General features: G+C 36.5%; 1 protein-coding gene across 13 annotated transcripts in view; it reads right to left on the minus strand.

Moving 5' to 3' along the window:
• Positions 1-3,527: 3,527 nt before the first annotated feature.
• TRDN (triadin) overlaps positions 3,528-17,882 on the minus strand; it is a 243,920-nt gene continuing 229,565 nt past the window's right edge. For 12 of the 13 annotated variants that reach the window (XM_084285079.1, XM_084285082.1, XM_084285081.1 and 9 more), the window contains one exon: positions 3,528-6,140. In XM_084285079.1, coding sequence (XP_084141205.1) covers positions 5,998-6,140 — 143 coding nt within the window. In that variant the 3' untranslated portion in view covers positions 3,528-5,997. Of the gene's footprint in view, positions 6,141-7,887; positions 7,926-17,882 lie in introns of all 13 variants that reach the window. The other variant, XM_084285073.1, reaches the window with a different exon arrangement.

Raw genomic sequence — 17,882 nt, forward strand, 5'->3', positions numbered from 1 at the left:
CCATGATACATCTGTTTACAAACTAATATATTTATAAAACACCCCTGTGACCAAAGTGAATAGGACTCTCATACTTCATCTGACAATATTTCTGCCTTTGGTTACACTGATTTATAAATCATTCTGATTCTAACCCAATGAAACTATATGACATCAACAGCGCTGCTATAAACTGAAAATGGCTAGACAATTTTTTTCCTTAAATCATTAGGTTGCAGGCAAATTATAAGCATGCTGTTGATTTTATTTTCTGGAAGCTGAAACACCCAGATGTTTCATTTTCATTGTCATTTAGCATTTAATAACCTTACTGTCATTTGTAATTATCTTACAAGTACATTTTCTGCTTTAGGTTTGAAAATGTGAAAGTGTTTTGGTACATCAGGTTTCTCTTTTATTTTTTAGGGAAGTTTCCAAAATGAGTAGCTAAAGGACCAGTCAGTTAAAAAAGTGCATTCAGGGTTGGATCCAAGTATCCTTAAAGTCTGTAGAATTCTAGTAATATCAATAACCATGCGACTTATGCCCAGAGATGATGAGATGATGCATAAATTGGCAAGGCACTCATGGGAAAATACACTTGCCAATTAACTAAAAAGGAAACTTTATCTGATTTAAAATAGTTATATAGGATCCTATTTAAAACAAACAAACAAACAAACAAAAAAGTGTATTTTTTATTAGCTTTTATCTTAATTTCTACTTTTTTTTTTTTTTTTTATTTCTTTGTGAATTTGAAAAGGTTAGTGGTATTTGACTGACCACTCCAGCTTCCTTGTTCTAGTTTATTAATGATCTGTCAGAGAACATGTCATTTTAACTGAAATGTCAGTGGCAGGTATGCAAGGATTGTATATCTAGGTTTTCACTCACATATGCATGCATATTACAGCAGAACATTGTATTGACTTCCACATTCTAAAAAAATCTCTAAGCAGTAGTGATTTACGCAGGTTTTCACAAACCAGACTTACACCCACTCACATCAAGGTCAAGGAGAGAACAAAGATAATCTGTTTTGAGAAAGGGTGGCCATATCACTTTGACAGGAAGATACAGTACTTAGGCATATGGAACATTCTCATCAAGTTGTCTTCATGTTGCCTTTTTATTCACTGAGATGCCATAGCTAAGCTATAATTTAACAGCATGGTACCCAAGACTCCCTCTTTGCATTGTTCAACTTCTGAAAGAAAGAAAAGCATGGGAAGTGGGTTACACAATAAATGTGCATTTATATCTTTGTCATTCAGCTGGAAAGTGTGTTGGAATATTAATGTCAGCAGCTTTATGTTTCCATTCCCTTAACAGGGCCAAAAAAGAGAAGACCTTCATTTCGTAGTTCCCCTCAGTTCATAAAGAAGTTGTTTAAGTGTTTCTGTAGATGGGGTAGACGGAAGAACAATTATATTTGTGAGCAAAATTAAGCACAAACATGAGGAATGTTAAAATTACAAAAGAAAATATTACAGCTTTTGATCAGGCAAAACAAAATTGTGTTCTACAAATTTTACTGATTTCTGTCATAAAAAGAGACAAGACAATAAAGAAAATTTCTAACTAATACAGTCCCTGAGACATGAGTACTGCAGAACAGATTGTTGTTGTGTGAATTTTTGTATTACAAAGGAGCACACACAAAATCCATAAACCAAGAAAATAAGCTCAAATGGTCATGTTCATTAACCGCTTAAATAAAAGGATAAGACTTTTGCTTTGAGAGGTGCACTCTATTGAGTGAGGTTTTACCCATAGGTGAACATGATTCCTTACCTGTTCTGCAATTTGGGAATTTTTGGAGAATTTCACTCAGGATAAATAGACGACATGAAAGCTGGATATCTATAGACATTTACATGTGTAAAAATCAAATGTTCTTCATATTTTTAATTGCCTTTGTGTTTCTTCTTTCTGGAAAACTATAAAGCAACAGAAATATCACTGTCTTCAGCAGATTCTTCTTCTTTTTTTTTTTTTTTTTTTTAAATGTATATTCATAGGTAGTTCCTTCCCGAGAACCCTTACATTTCCTCCTTTTTTTTTTAGTTAGTCAACTGTACCATACCATTCTCCTCCCAATAGAGTTCACATTATCCTTATTATTATTATTATTATTTTTTACCTCCAAAATCTCGAGTCCTTGGTAAGAAGTGCTAGGAGTGGTACATAACTATGAACAGTCAGTGGCTGACTCTATCTTAAGTCGAAAGCTGCTTAAGCAACCAGTGCTCTCCCTAAGGGAGTAAGTCCTTTACGTGTACTCATTGTACTGAGTGGATTATATAGTGTCATGCTGGAGTGAAAAGAAAGCATTAGGTAAGATAGGAAAGGGAAGATACTCAGGTACTATTCTGAGTGCTTATACCCTGGCAGATAAAGACATTCCCCTGAAACTGGGCTTGCTGCACTTCTGTTCTGTTGGATTAAAGCAAAGTTATCTCTCTCTCTCTATATATATATATTTCAGCAGGGAACTTTGCATCCAAACTAGGCTACACAAGTAGTAAATGACAGTGCAAAAAAAAAAAAGCTAGCAGTGTATTTCTAGGGTTTGGGATCAACAGGAAAAAACTTTGCAGTGTTTTACAAATGTACACTTATGTATGTTCTATCTTACGTTCTAAGTGGAGATCCTGAATATGGGACAAATAGCAATTTGTTGCCATTCTGTAACAATTAGTAGGAGCAGGTGGTGTATAGATCTGTGTAATAACTAGCTGTGGTGGGCCACCCTTGTCTAACAGCCAATCTCATACTTTCACTATCAACCTCAGAAGGATGGGAGAAGAAAACTGGAAATATACTGTTCCTGTTTGCTTCAGCAGAATTTTTGCATCTCAGAGAAAAGTGCACATTTTTGACAAGTGGAGATTAGAACTGGGAGAGGAGTTTGGTCTCATAAAACATTGATCCACCTATACAACTCTCCTGCTGCGCAATAAACCTCCCATTTGTGAAGAATCGCCAAACTCCATGGAGCACAGGGCCCTCATACCTGAATACAAAGCTCCACAACTGCAGCCATGCTCTCTTAGGCCATAATCTGGTTTGTGTATCAGCTCACATATTTTAGACAAGCTATATTTCCTGTAGGGTGTGAAAAAAAATCTCTTAATTTTTGCTCTCACAGTTTCTTGTTAGTCAAAATCATCTTGAACACAGATTAGTTATAAGAGAATGTAGTTTTGCTTTCATTGGTTTTATGGTAATATTTGAAGTAAACACCTTGACGAACATATGTGATTTTGGTACACGTGAAGCTCTGTCTTGAATGACTGCAACTAAATTGTCTTTTGTCTGTCAGAGTATAATCCCCAAACAAAATATGTAGAAAGTCTATCCAATTATTGCAAAAAGCCCATTAGGAATGAATAAAATGCAGAATGATTCATTTTCCAGACTAACTGTAACTACTGCTATCATCATATTCAGAAGATTTGTAAAAACTTAGTAGGGATAAACAACTTACATATGTAAACCCTTACCATCCATATTTGGATTAACAGAAAAACATCCTACAGTCACTGAAACGTGGTTTATATTCTTTATTTTCCAAAATGGATAACAATCATCATATGATTTTGCAATACTCCAGCCTAATTTGAGTAAAGCCATGCAATTCAAGTAATTCTTTTTGAGGTCACATGTGAATTTAAAGAGAAAAATACTTGCCACTTCAAGAGCAGAACTGTTTTACCTGTTCTTTGATGCAGTTAGATTGAGATTAGGAAACAAAAATAATTGTGTAACTTTTACTGCTTATTCAATAATGTCCAATTTATACTTCCAAAGCATTCAGATACATAACTGAAACATTACAGGAATGATATATGGAACATATTCTTGTCATCTCTCGACTCAAATGAGAAAGAAGGATTAAGGGTAACTATAATGCACAGAAATTATTTAGGTAAAAGAAGTTGAAAAGAATAACATCTTATAGTATATTTTTTTCTTGATTTTTGAAATTGGATAAAGTCCTGAATTTAATTAACAGATTTTCACAAAGTTATAATCTCATTTTAAGACAGCTTTCACAGTAAAAACCTAAGGCAATAACATCCTTAATAATATATAAAAAGTCACAAATTAGGAAGGAAAAAAAGCCACTAATACAAAAAAGCCTGAAAGAAAAGTAAAGATTGACATTTTATCATAAAGTATTTTCTGCTGGCAGCTCTATATCCCTGTACTTGTCTCCAGAACAGATTTCACAGGTGACACTGGAGGCATTCACCATGAACACTTTTAGCTACAATATGTTCCAATGTAGGGAAATCTACTTCTAGGGCAAGATCTGTTCCTACCTTTTTCGAGAAGCTACTTGTTGTAAATACAGATTTTGCAGCAAAGAATCTGTACATTATGAGACTGCATCTCAGTTCACATAAGGCCATGATCTGTAATCAGAGATTACCGATTGGTAATCAGAGCCTGACCCAGCAGTGTAAGAGCACAGCTTTCTGAATTGCATTAGCCTGTCAAGGACTCAATTTTTTGAAACACGTGAGTCAATTATTTGATTAAGATAAGAATGGGTCAGCAAGGAGAGAGGATGTGGAAAGGCATTGATGTTTACTGGAACAATGCTAAAACAGCAATATATAGTTACTGTTGTGATCAGAATCTACAAGCAACCAGGTTGTACAAAGGGTATCATGCTGTTTCACCTGGTAACTATGAGACTAAAATTACCACTGTACCTTTCACAGATTAAATGCAAAATTGTAGCAAAGGAATACAAACTAATAACAGCTCTCAAAAATGCATGATTATTTACAGTACCAGACAATTGAGATGCTAATTTTCAGTTATGTGTCATCACAACTTTAATGTCATTCCATCTCCTTCTTAAGGTAACTAATCCGTTATTTCTACAGAAATTAACAAATGTTGAAGAATGTCATTTCTACTTCCAGTTCTCATCCTTCTAATAGCTCAGAAACCCTTTCTAGATGGAGGGGTTTCATCTAGTAAAATCAGCTACCCAATACGTTTGGGTTTTTGTTTATTGTTATTTTCTCTCACTTATTGGAGGTTGTATCAAATTGGCATGTTTGCTTATTGGAAATTTGGATTGGTTTAGTTTTATGAGTGACACCTGACATCATAGTTTTTCATATGACATGATAAGAGCAAATAGTTGGCTGGTATATTTTACATTCTAATGGTCTGCTGCAAATCAAAATCAATCTGATTTACCTGCAGGAAAAAAAAAAAAATAATGTAGAGTTACTAAAATTGATTATTGTTGTTTCATGGGACTTTGTAAAATGATGTTTTTTCTCATCTTTGCCATATTGTTTCACTTCCTTCGCTCAGTTTGGCTTTAGAAAGTGACCTGCTTGTACTTCACCAGGAGACACGGCAAATACACCATGCTTTTAACTGCTTCAGGATAAATAGAAATATTCATCATTAACATGACTTGATGAGTCAACTTACTGGTAGTATATTGGGCTGCTGAGAGCATGTGTGGGCTTCAAACTACACTGGTCAATGAGACATAAAAATAGCACCAATTGCAGAGCACATTTTCGTGACTTAGTGAGGCTTTTTGCTGTCAGCAATTTGACTGAACATTAAGAATAAGTGATTTAGGATTGCAGGTAGCTTGCAATCTTGCTGATATAAGAGCTACATTCAACCTCTCACTCCTTAGATAAGATTAAATGGAAAACAGACTCCCTTTAATGTTGAGCAGGTAAAGAAAAGCAAGAGCAAAGGAGGCAGGAAATCACACACACACACATTTGATCACACACAATCAGGCCAATTCATTGCTAGCATTGCAGGATTTTGATGAGAAACATGGCACCTTTACGTTTCTACCTTTTTCTACACAGCCCATTACTGTTTCTTTTGCCTCTGCCCCATGGAAACGTTTCCAGGTGCATATGTCCCAGTGGATCACATTCATGCAATGACAAGTACCACCCTAAGTACTGTGGACCTCAGCAGAAAAGATAAAGTGCAAACGTGAGTGATCCAGTCTCTCTACTGTCCTGGTTTTCTTGTCTTTCTCTTGGAAGTCTTTGAGTGAGTCTTTTCTTCTTTGTCTGAAGGGAGATTAGTGGGAAACTGTAGTCCAAATCCATTAGGTCCATTTATGAAAACACATTGAAAGTAGCGGACAGGAGCTAAGAAGAGAACAAAGAAGAGATGTTTAATATTTATGGTTTCCAGACTAGGACCATGAGTCACTCTTGTGTTCTTCCAGAGAACAACAGTGTAATTTCATTCCCATTAGTTGAGTTTATAACAGCAAAAATCTGTAGTGTCTCACAAGGCAGGTTCCACATGTCAACAAGATTTTAGCTAAAAGGCTCAATGTGACATCTTTGTAGCACAAGATTAGAAGCTATTGACAATTTAGCACTTAAATCCATTATTCCACTCCACAGATATAGGCTTACTTTTCCCAGAATATTTGCATTCTGGGATAGCTGAATGTAAACACCTGAAAGCCACACATATATCTTCTGATTCTGTATTTCACAACCTCTTTCAGATACACTGAGGTGTTCCAGTGGTACCCACATGTAATAGTGATAATGGCATATTTTATTAGGGTTCAAATGAATAACCTTTTATTCTGAAAGGGGGGGTCATAAGTGTCACTGCCTATTTCCTAGTCGTTCACAATCAAGGAGATTTTCTCCCATTTGTAACCTAATTTGTTACAGAAGCTGAGTTTTGCACTCTGAGATTAATGGTGACAAGATCACAGAATCACAGAATCACAGAATTTCTAGGTTGGAAGAGACCTCAAGATCATCGAGTCCAACCTCTACCTAACGCTAACAGTCCCCACTAAACCATATCCCTAAGCTCTATGTCTAAACGTCTTTTAAAGACTTCCAGGGATGGTGACTCCACCACTTCCCTGGGCAGCCTGTTCCAGTGTCTAACAACCCTTTCGGTAAAGAAGTTCTTCCTAACATCTAACCTATTAGTCTAGTACATGTTTGAGAAAATGATTGGAGGTATGCCAGCATCTGAAAAAGTAGTTGTAATGCAGTTGATTTTCTGATGCCTGTTTCTTTCCTCTGTTGTTCATTCCACATAAAAATAAATAAATCAATAAAATAAAAATTAACTGTTTGTTGTGACAGGTCTAATCTGAGATGGACTCCAAGGTTCCTCTGTTTTATAAACTCAGGAGCAGGGTTTATTGACTGCCAAGTCACAATAAATGGTGGAACACAGAGCAGTGTGTCAGAAATGTTGGTATATTCATATACAGGCAGTTATATTTGCCTCTGTGTTTTTTTTGCCTGACTTGTGCAAAGGTTAAGCCTTTGTTATTTAAAAGACACACTTGAAAATGGTGTTGGAAGTCAGATCTTTCTGAAAATGACTTATTGTTTTGCTACTAAATCTAAGAATTGAAACATTTTTTTCCTCAGATTTTCAGTGGTCCTCTGTGAGGTGAATGTGGAGTTTCTCTTAAAAAGAGATGAAGCGGATCCCATGATTAATGCTCTCAGCCATAATGTAACTGCCAACGTTCAAATGTAAGGTCTGACAAGCCACGGACCAGGCACTTGGTGTGGATCAGCTATATCCTCTACCTTTGGTTACTTTATGGTATCACTGGGGCAATAGCAGGAAGTTTCTCGCATACATAATATTTAAAACAAAAGGGCTTATTCCATCCTTGAACTAAGGTGTTTTTCCTAAATAAAACTACTTAAAATACAGTATATTGCCACAAAAAAGCTATGATTAAAACCAATCTTTTCCTACTAAAATGCTCTGCCAGAGATTTCTCAGTAAGTTTCATTAAGAAAAAAGAAAAAGCTAGACTAAAATTGACTACCGGGGGGTGCCAATTTGATAAAGAGAAATACCTTATAGGAAGAAAGTTGCCAACTTAAAACTCACCTTTCTCTTTTTTAAATGGAAATTATTTCTGCATATTCCTTTAATGGATATAAAAATAAAAAAATATAAGTCAATAACTAGTTCACTCTTTTTTGTGAAGAAGGCAAGTTGGGCATCATGCACTTGCTAGCCCCAATAAATGCCAATAAATACTTTAATTAAGGACAGTAGAAATAATTTTAAAAATACCTGTATTTTGCATGCAGTCAGAATGCAAAAAGCTAGCTCTCTTTCCTTCATATATTCAAAAAGTCCTGATACATACTAGGTCTCTGACAAGGAGCATTTTAAACATGGTTATATATCTCATAATTATAACATGCCTGGTACCACAACATATTCTAAAGGTGTTATCTGATCATCATTCAAATTTGCCAGTAGTACTGGCTGCTGCAACCATTTCACTTGGAAACCTGGCTTACAGTTGACTGTTAAAAGGTACTACATTCATGGAGGGAAAGGGCAAAGTTTCAGATTTTTGCAACTTGGTCTACAGCCACAGACTAACTAGGCCATAATATTAAATTTGAAAAATAGGAATAGAAACATACTTTTTTTTTTTTTCTCTTTTCTTTTTTTTTTTTTCTCTTTTCTTTTTTTTTTTTTTGTTTAGAAAATTGTGTAATTATAAATTATGTGTAATGTGTAATTCTAAAGATCACCTTTGATTGTGTTATTTCTGAGATACTTGTAGTATTTGTAAAATGAGCCATTTTGTTTGGTTAAATATACTCATGTTGAGTGCAACATTTTGAAGTCACATTCAAATGTTTATACATGTATGAATGTTTATATATACTTTTACTTATCTTCAGGAAATATTAGGAAAATATATGCTAAAGGAAAAACTCAAGAGAGATAGGAACAGTAGTAATGCCTTTTATTCTTAGCCTGATACTTCCTTTCATAAAACTATAATTTCATTTACTTAATTTGTTGTCATATTTAAATACCTGTGATGAAATTTTCAGTGTTGAAATTAGTTTCAGACTTTTTTTTTTTTCTTTTTTTTTTTTTTGTAGAAAACCTATAAGAACAATTTAGATCTCTTAAGGGGAAAAAAAAAGCTAGGAAAAAAAAAAAAAAGGTTGTTTTATTTTCTTTGTAATAAAAATATAAAAATATTTTATTTAAGTATCAGTATCATATGATATTACAGGGGAAAAGTTGATGGCAGAATCATATGATACTACAATTACAGGGGAAAAGGTGACGGCAGAAGACATCTAACTTTTGTGTCAAAATTGACACGACTGAATTGGAAAGCAAAAACTTGCCAACCAAAAACTTGGCCTGACTGTCATGGTCAGAGACTAACACTACTCTAGCAAAGTACCTGGGCCAAATCATTTCTGGGGCGACTGGAAGCCAAAATATGTATAATGTGACCAAAGAGCTTGAGGAGAAAAAAATAGACTTAGCTGGATCAAGATATTCTGGACAAAGGGATGGAAAGCAATAGGGGAAACTTGTGACAAGAAGGGAGGGATGAGCTGGAGATTGTGTTAGATGGAAAACAAGACAAAACAAAACAACAAAAACAGTAAGAGTTTGTGGACAAACTGAGACTGGGGAAGCCTGAAGAGTGGAAATAAAACTACATAAGCACTGTAAATTGAACCGGAACAAGTGGACTAGAAAAGGCAGACTGGTATAAGATTTTTTTTTAAGGATAAGGAGGAAGAAAAAAATCACACTTTTTTCCAGGAGAAAAGAAAGTAAAGAGTATGAGGCTTTTAAAACCTATGAATACTACAGGATACTTCCTTCCAAAACCAGTCTTTTAGACAGTAGCTGTGCTGTCAGATAACAGTCAAAACCACTGAAAATATACTTTGTCCCTCTTCAATAACTGCACATTTTAAGGATGGCAATGTTTTAACATTATTATTTTTTTTTTTTAATTTTTTTTTTCCTTTAATGCAAATGGCAGGAGCCCTTCGGATCTGCATAGGCTGTGATACTGGCTTCAACTCTAAGACAGAGTTCTCCTCTTCACTATGGAATGAGTGAAGCAGTGAGAGTAATTAACCTGTAGGAGGTTTCTCTTAGTTTCTAAGGAATAGGCAAGGCTACACCCAATGACAAATTTAGCTGTAATAACTTTTCACTGGAGAAAGGTTTTTTTTTTTTTTTTTTTGACTGTTTCATTTTGAGGAGGTATATGTCAAAATAAGCATTTTTTTTTTTTCATCAGTACTAAAAAGACCATGGAAGAGGATTTAAATATCCAAATATCCAAAAGAAACATTATAAATAACAAGTGATACTTGAAACAAAAATTTCAAAACTCTAACTTATGACTTTAAAAACATTTAAAAGAAACTTTTCTATTTCAATGTTGTTTTTAAGTTTTGTTTTAAATCTACAGGTATTCCTGAACATTATTTTTTTAATTTTTAGCTGAAATGTCATTGGAATTCATCTGAAATTTATTTCACTTAAAATGAAAAGTGCTTTTTTTTTTTTTTTTTTTTTTGAGTTAGACAAACTAAGGCATGATGCTTTATGGATTTATCCAAAGACAATATTTATTTATACACAAATACATGAGTAAACAAAGTAGATTAATTTGCTAAAAGAGCTATCTATTTTGCTAAATCATATACTATGTAAGATTTAGGAGATACCGTTATGGGAGTGCATGATTTGGTAAACAAGAAGCTATTCTTCTGAATGCAGGTATTAGAAGAAACATTTTCAGTTTTTGGATGCTAAAAAACTGTTAAGAAAGTCTGTTTTCCAAACTGACTTTATTAGATTGCTTATTAATTCTCCCAGTACAAAAGAACTCATTCATAAAAGTAAATTTCATCAGCATGCTTTCAGTATCTTTTAAGTTTTACCTAATAAAGCAACAAGTGTTGAAGAAGACATACTGTAAGTGTTTGTTGTTTTTTTTGTTTAAGTTTTCTGGTAAAGTTTTTTTTTTTTTTTTTTTGGCTGATGAGGTTCATACTTTCTACAAATTGAAACTGTCTGTGGCATATTAGCATATGTGGCAATTTAGCATATTGTTAAGCATGTAAAACGAAGTCAGTTGACTGCATAGTAATCTATACAGGAGGAAATGGTTTCAGAATGATGTCTTTTGCTACATGCTTTTCCACTATTTCTATTTAATGTTTTCGTTTTTAGGCTGCTTTAACATGCCAACCTGAGCTGCAAAACATGCATATAAAAACTTCATTCAAACAAATCACCTTTAAAAAACATATTTGGAACAATGTATCAAAATCTGTGACATTGTTATGATACAAACCATAGCCAGGAGAACAAATTGAATTTTGGCATACAAATAAGACTACAAATGAATCCCATTCTGCTTTTGTAATTCTCACATTCAATGTGAATGCAAAATGTGTCTTTTAAGCTGAAAAGGATTCTCATTTCTCATATCTTCAGGGCAAATATTATCAAAAAAAGATGAAGAGTAGGAGCAAAACATGTGGTTTAACACTAGAACTCTTTTCTCAGTTTAGTACAGGGGAAAAAAAAAAAAAAAAGTCTTATACCTACACCTGATACCTACAAATAATTTGTTTTTGGAAGGCTGGAGAAGGGAGGAGGGTGTATTTTGCTTCTTTGCTTTTAATTTAGTGGAAAGAAAAGACTTTTTTTTTCCCCCCATGAAAAGAGAGAAACCTTTTAAAATGATTCTTGTCTAGTTGAAAGTCAGTTGGAAATGAGAACAGCCAAGATGAGTTCTAGAAAGCATAGAAACAAGCAAACAAAGAAAAAAGGTATACAGGGTTTGTGTGAAGCTGTCCAGGGCTGGTCAAGAGAAAATGTAAAGTACTTCATATAGATATTCAATAAATTATACAAATATTCCATGGAACTTATGCGTGTTCTTACTTTCTAACTGTATATACCTCACACTGAAAGATGGTTTCAAGAAATGTGAGGAATATTGCATGAGCACTGTTCTGGTGCTTTCAGTTCTTCAGCAGAAAGGGGAAAATGAGCTGGGTGTCATGGTTGAGGCCTTTCCTAATTCAAGAGATGCTCCAGTCCTTTTATCGTTTCCATGATCCTATGCTAGACTCTCTCCAGTGGAGCCACTTTTGTATTGGGGAGCCCAGAACTGGAGCCAGCACTTGCTAGTGCTGAGTATGGAGGGGAAAGGTCACAGAATCAATAAGGTTGGAAAAGACCTCCAAGATCATCTGGTCTAACTGTCCCCTTAACACCAATATTGCCCACTAAACCATGTCCCTAAGTATCACATCCAACCTCCCCTCAGACACTCCCTGGTGACTCTGCACTGGACAGCCTGTTCTGATGCCTAACCACTCTTTCTGAGAAGAAATTTCTCCTAATTTCAAACCTGAACCTCCCCTAGCACAACCTGAGTCATTTCCTCTTGTCCTATCACTAGTTACCTGAAAGAAATACTGACCCCCAGCTCCCCACACTTTCTTTTCAGGTAGTTGTAGAGAGTGATAAGGTCTCCTCTGAGCCTTCTCTTCTCCAGACTAAACAAACCCAGTGCCCTCAGCCGCTCCTTATAGGACTTGTGTTCCAGGACCTTCACCAGCTTTGTAGCCCTTTGGACATGCTCCAGAGTCTCGATGACTGTTCTGTAGTGAGGGGCCCAAAGCTGAACACAGTATTCGAGGTGCAGCCTCACCAGGGCAGAGTACAGGGTAGTGATCACACCCCTGGTCCTGCTGGCTACACTATTCCTGGTACAGGAATTCTATATGATTCTATACTAATTCTATATTCTATTTTATACTATCTATTCTATTCTATTCTATTCTATTCTATTCTATTCTATTCTATTCTATTCTATTCTATTCTATTCTATTCTATTCTATTCTATTCTATTCTATTCTACTTCTGGGACACAGTGCTGGCAGACAAGCATTGACCAACATCCCCAGATCCTTTTCCTCTGCACAGCTTTTGAGCCACTCTGCTCCAAGGCTGTAGCACAGCATGGGGTTGTTGTGGCCAAAGTGCAGCACCCAGAACTTAGCCATGTTGAACCTCATCCCTTGGGCCTCTGTCCGGGTCCCTTTGCAGGGCCTTCCTACCCTCCAGCAGATCAAAACTACTCCCCAACTTGGTGTCATCCACAGAGTTACTGAGAGTGCACTCAATTCCCTCATCCAAATCATCAATAAGTATATAAAAGAGGATAGGCCCCAATTCTGACTCCTGGGGAACACCACTCATAAGATCCCCTCCCTTAAAATGCTAGCAAGCTCCCCTCCTAACGCAAACCAGGGTACCAGGAGCCCTCCTTGCAGCAAAGGCACATTGCTCACCCATGTTCAGCTTGTCTACCAGGTCTACTCTGCAAAGCTGCTTTCCAGCCAGGTAGCTGACAACCAAAACTGGTGCCTTGGGTTATTCCTCACCAACTTCTTGAACTTGTAGTGGGTTTACGTGGCAAGGTTTTGGTAGCAGGGGCCATAGGGGTGGCTTCTGTGAGAAGGATCTAGAAGCTGTCCCATGTTTGGTAAGGGCTCCACTGCTGACCAGAGCTGAGCCAATAAGTGACATTGTTTTGCGCCTCTGTGAGAGCATATTTCAGACAGGGAAAAAACAAAACAAAATACAAAAAATGCTGCGCCACACAGCTGCTGGGAGAGTGAGAGGAATGAGGAACAGTCTTGCAGGTGCCAAGGTCAGTGAAGAAGGAGTGGGAGAGGCTCCAGGCGCCGAAGCAGAAGTCCCCTGCTGCCTGTGGTGAGGACCGTGGTGAAGCAGGCTGTCCTGCAGCCCATGGAGTACCATGGTGGCACAGGGTTCCATGCTGCAGCCCGTGGAGGGGACCACAGTGGAACAGGTGGACCTGCACCCATGGAGACTGCAGCCTGTGGAAGACCCCTGCTGGAGCAGATTCTGGGCTGGACCTGCAGCCCATGGAGAGGAGACCACACAGGAGCAGGTGACCTGACAGGAGTTGCTGCCCGTGGGGGACCCAGGTTGGAGCAGTTTGCTCCTGAGCGATGGACCCTGTGGTATGGACCCATATCTGGAACAGTTCTGGAAGAGCTGCTGCCTGTGGGAAGCCCATGCCAGATCAGTTCATCAAGGACTGCATCCCGTGGAAGGGACCCCACAGCACAGGGGATGAGAGTGACAGAGGAGTGGCAGAGAAGAAGCGCTGCAGATTGACCATAACCCCTGTTACCCCGTTCCCCTGCGCTGCTCAGGGGGAGGAGGTGGAAGAGAGTGGATGGGGAGAAAGGTGATTTTGGTTTCTTTCCTTTGTTTATCACTTCTCTAGATTGTTAGTAATAGGTAATAAATCTTACTTTTGCCCGTCACAATAATTACTGTGTGATCTCCCTGTCCTTATTTCAACCCTTGAGCCCTTTTCATTGTATTTTCTTCCTGTTCCTCTTTGAGGAAGGGGATTGAGAGAGCAGTTGTGGTGGAGCTTGGCCGCTCACCTGAGTAAAACCACCACAGAACTTCAAGAGGTTCCTGTCAGTTTATTTCTCTAGTCTGTTAAGATCCCTCTGGATGACAGCAGGACTCTGGTGTATTCACCACTCCTCCCAGTTTTGTATCATCTTCAGGACTGTTGGCAGTACAATCTGCCCAATCATCAAGATCATTAATAAAGACATTAAATAAGATTGGATCCTGTACTCACCCTCTGACACCTGCATAAAACCCAGAAAATCAGCAGGATTGTGAGGCCCCACCCTCATGGTCAGTATTCATACTAAAAATCAAGATTAATTTATTTTTTTTTGCTTCTGCCCCATGAGACTGTTTTTCCTGAGCTCACCTTAGGACACCTGCATTATGCTTTCACAAGTGTACCACCCCAGTCAAACTACCCACCTGATGCTGTCCCCTGAGCAGGGTACACTGCTAGCTAGTCTCCAGCTGGACTTTGAGCCACCCTCCAGATCATCACCCTCTGGACCTGGCTCCCGAGCCGGTTTTCATTCCACATCACTGTTTATTCAGCCCATACTTCTCTATGAGGATTTTATGGGAAAGAGTGCTAAAAGCATTACTGAAATCAGAGTAGATATTATCTATAGCTCACAGCTCAGCTCTTCTACCAAGCCAGACATTTCATTATAGAAGGTTATCAGTCTGATTAAGCATTACTTTTGCTTTGTGAATCCACGTTGACTATTTCTGATATCGTTCTTGTCCTTCATGTGCCTAGAAATATTTTCCAGGATTACTTGTTTTCCATCACCTTCCCAGGGATGGAAATGAGGATGACCAGCCTTTAGTGCCCTGGGTTATCCTTGTCCTTTTTGAAGGTAGGAGAAACACTTGCTTTCTGCAAGTTCTCAGGCATCTCTCTCAAATGCCATGATTGTTCAAAGATTATGAATTTGTCTTTGAGGATTTAGTTTAACAATTAAAGAGATAGAATGCAAATTACATATTTGTTGTTAATTGTTCTAGTTAAACTAGTTGAATGGAGAATGTAGAAGGCAACTAACTGATACAAGTCACCATGTCAAAGAAACAAAGACCCCCAAAGCCATACAATTGCTGGAACAGTGATTTATAAAAACTTTTCTATTTTCAGCTATTCAGAAAAGTGACATGGCCGAGAACCAGCAGATAGGCACTCAAAAGTCCAGATACATCCCAGAATCAGATTTATCATTCAAAATATACACACCTAGCGTATCCCCTACCGATACAATTGTGGTGTTTTTTTTTTTTTTTTTTTTTTTTTTTTTTTTTTTTTTACATACCTTTACCTTCCAAATAGATTAATTACACTGTATCTCATCTCTGGCAAAGGTAGTGAAGAGTTAAATCCAACTTTATATGGTGTAAACCATCAAGTTTTGTATAGGATATTAGAATCAATGCATGAGAAAGCTTTGCTGTCAAGTTTTAATATTGCTTAACAAGTGGTAACAGTTTTTTAAATTATATTGGTTAACAGACTTTTATTTACTTTCTGGGCAAAAAAAAAAAAAAAGACATTAAAATTTCAGCCATTTAAATTTCCAAAGCACAAGAAAGCAGACACTGATGAAGTGACAGTAAGATCCAAGATCTCTCTCAGATTAGAGGAGAATTAAGATATCACTGGGAAAGTGAGGAGTTTTAAATAGATCACCAGAAGGATCTCCCATAAAAAGGGAGTAGAGTGATCCCAACCTGGGGTCCTCTTCTTTGACAAATCTGGATGGGGAAAGATTTTCATGAGTAGCCCAGTCACTGGTACAAAGTCTATGAAGCATCTGCCAGCTAATTAAATGAGTAGAAAAGATGCAATAAAAAGTTAGTGTTATGTAGGCACTGGCTTACTCCTTTTCATTCTGCATATTTATGCCTTTTTAGATCCTTGTATCCTAAGCAGTTTATTTTGTGATGATTTAGCTGAAATAGTTTTTTATGGAAACTGATGAACATAAGGGCACTCCATCCTTAGATATATGATGGACCTTAAAAGTCAGGATGCTATGTACAATCTAGTGCAGTCCAGCTGGGAACATATTTAAACTACAAGGACGTCCAGGGAGATTATAATAACTTTGATGAAAGCTTCTCCTGAGCTAGCATTAGGACATAGTTCTAATTCAGTATCATGTTAAAGAAAACCACTTAGGCATAGCTTTATATTCACAAAACTAACAAAGTGCCCATTCAAGCAATGAATGAGAGTTTCATGTAAGGAATTATAGTACAATCAAATAAATGAATGTATTATTTGTAGTCTTTTTAAAAATTAATCTTAAAAGAAAAAAAAGGAGAAATTCAGAGAGGAATAAAATTTTCTAATCCTAAAGAACACAAATGTGTTCCGGTTTACATTTTACAATGGTTAAAGTCCCATTTCAACAAGGCTCAAATAGCTGTTTTTAAGGCATGCCACCAAATAAAATATTCATTAAAAAGCGATAGCTTTAAGCAATAGCAACTTGGTTATTAGGGGAAAATTACAGAGAATGTGTGAGAAAAAAAAATTATTATTAGTGTTTTCTAGTTTGAATAAAATTTATTCACTTAGAGGTTTTTCTAATAGAATTCAACAAATCACAAAATTTCAGGCAATTATAGCATTAAAAGCAACTGATTAACAGGCAATACTAAATAAGAGGAAAGCATTAACAATTGTTAACTTACTTCTTTCTGATTGTTTATGAGGAATGCACATACAGTGTGTTGGTTCAGCATTCAAAACTGAACCGCACATGAGCAATAAAAACTTGCTCCAATGACTGGAGAGCTGAACTTGTTTTCACTTAATAAAATGTAAGGAAGAGAAGCATGTATTTTCCCCCTTGCTCTGCTGTGTTCTCTGTCAAACAATTTGGGCTCTTTCCCTCAATATTTTAGTAAAATTGCACTCTGGTAAGCTGACCAGAGAAAGCATGGGGGCAGACGAAGAAGGTAAGTGGTGTGGAATCCTTGCTAAATATCACAGTTTTCTGCCTTCACACTTTCTAAAACAAGTGTGTAAGTCTTTGTGCTTAGCTGCACTGTGTAAATGCCATTTAATTAAATCCCATATTCACATTTCTCTGAATAGCAAAGCTGAATGCTAAGGGCCTATGCAGAAGAGCAAATATTCTTTCTTAAATTCAAAATATGGCTCGTGTTTAGATAGCAGCTGTTCCAAACAACATGGATTACTTCAAAAATTGGACTTGTCTTTTTGGATGAATATTTTCAACTCCTTTCTTATTACAAAGAAATAACTATTTAATTATAATAATTATTAATATTTGTTATTATTAAGAAGGCTTTACAGTCATGCTATTTATGTTTGCAGAAATTAGAGTGCTTAATGGGAAGGTGAAGAGAGGAAAAAAGAAGAAAATCTTTCTTATGTACCTTATATATCTGCAAGAAATACTAACACTCTAAATCAAATGACATTTTTTCTAACACTGTGAAGTTTTCCCATGAAGTTCATTCTTTCACATCTTATTTTGTATCTTGAATAACAAAAGAAAATGAATGGTCAGAAAGTGGCTCTCAAAACTACTTTCAAAAGTGTCTGTCTGAAATATAATGCAAATAATTGCTCATCTTTGCAA

This window comes from Netta rufina (assembly GCF_964035555.1).
Source record: "Netta rufina genome assembly, chromosome: 3".
Taxonomy (NCBI): domain Eukaryota; kingdom Metazoa; phylum Chordata; class Aves; order Anseriformes; family Anatidae; genus Netta; species Netta rufina.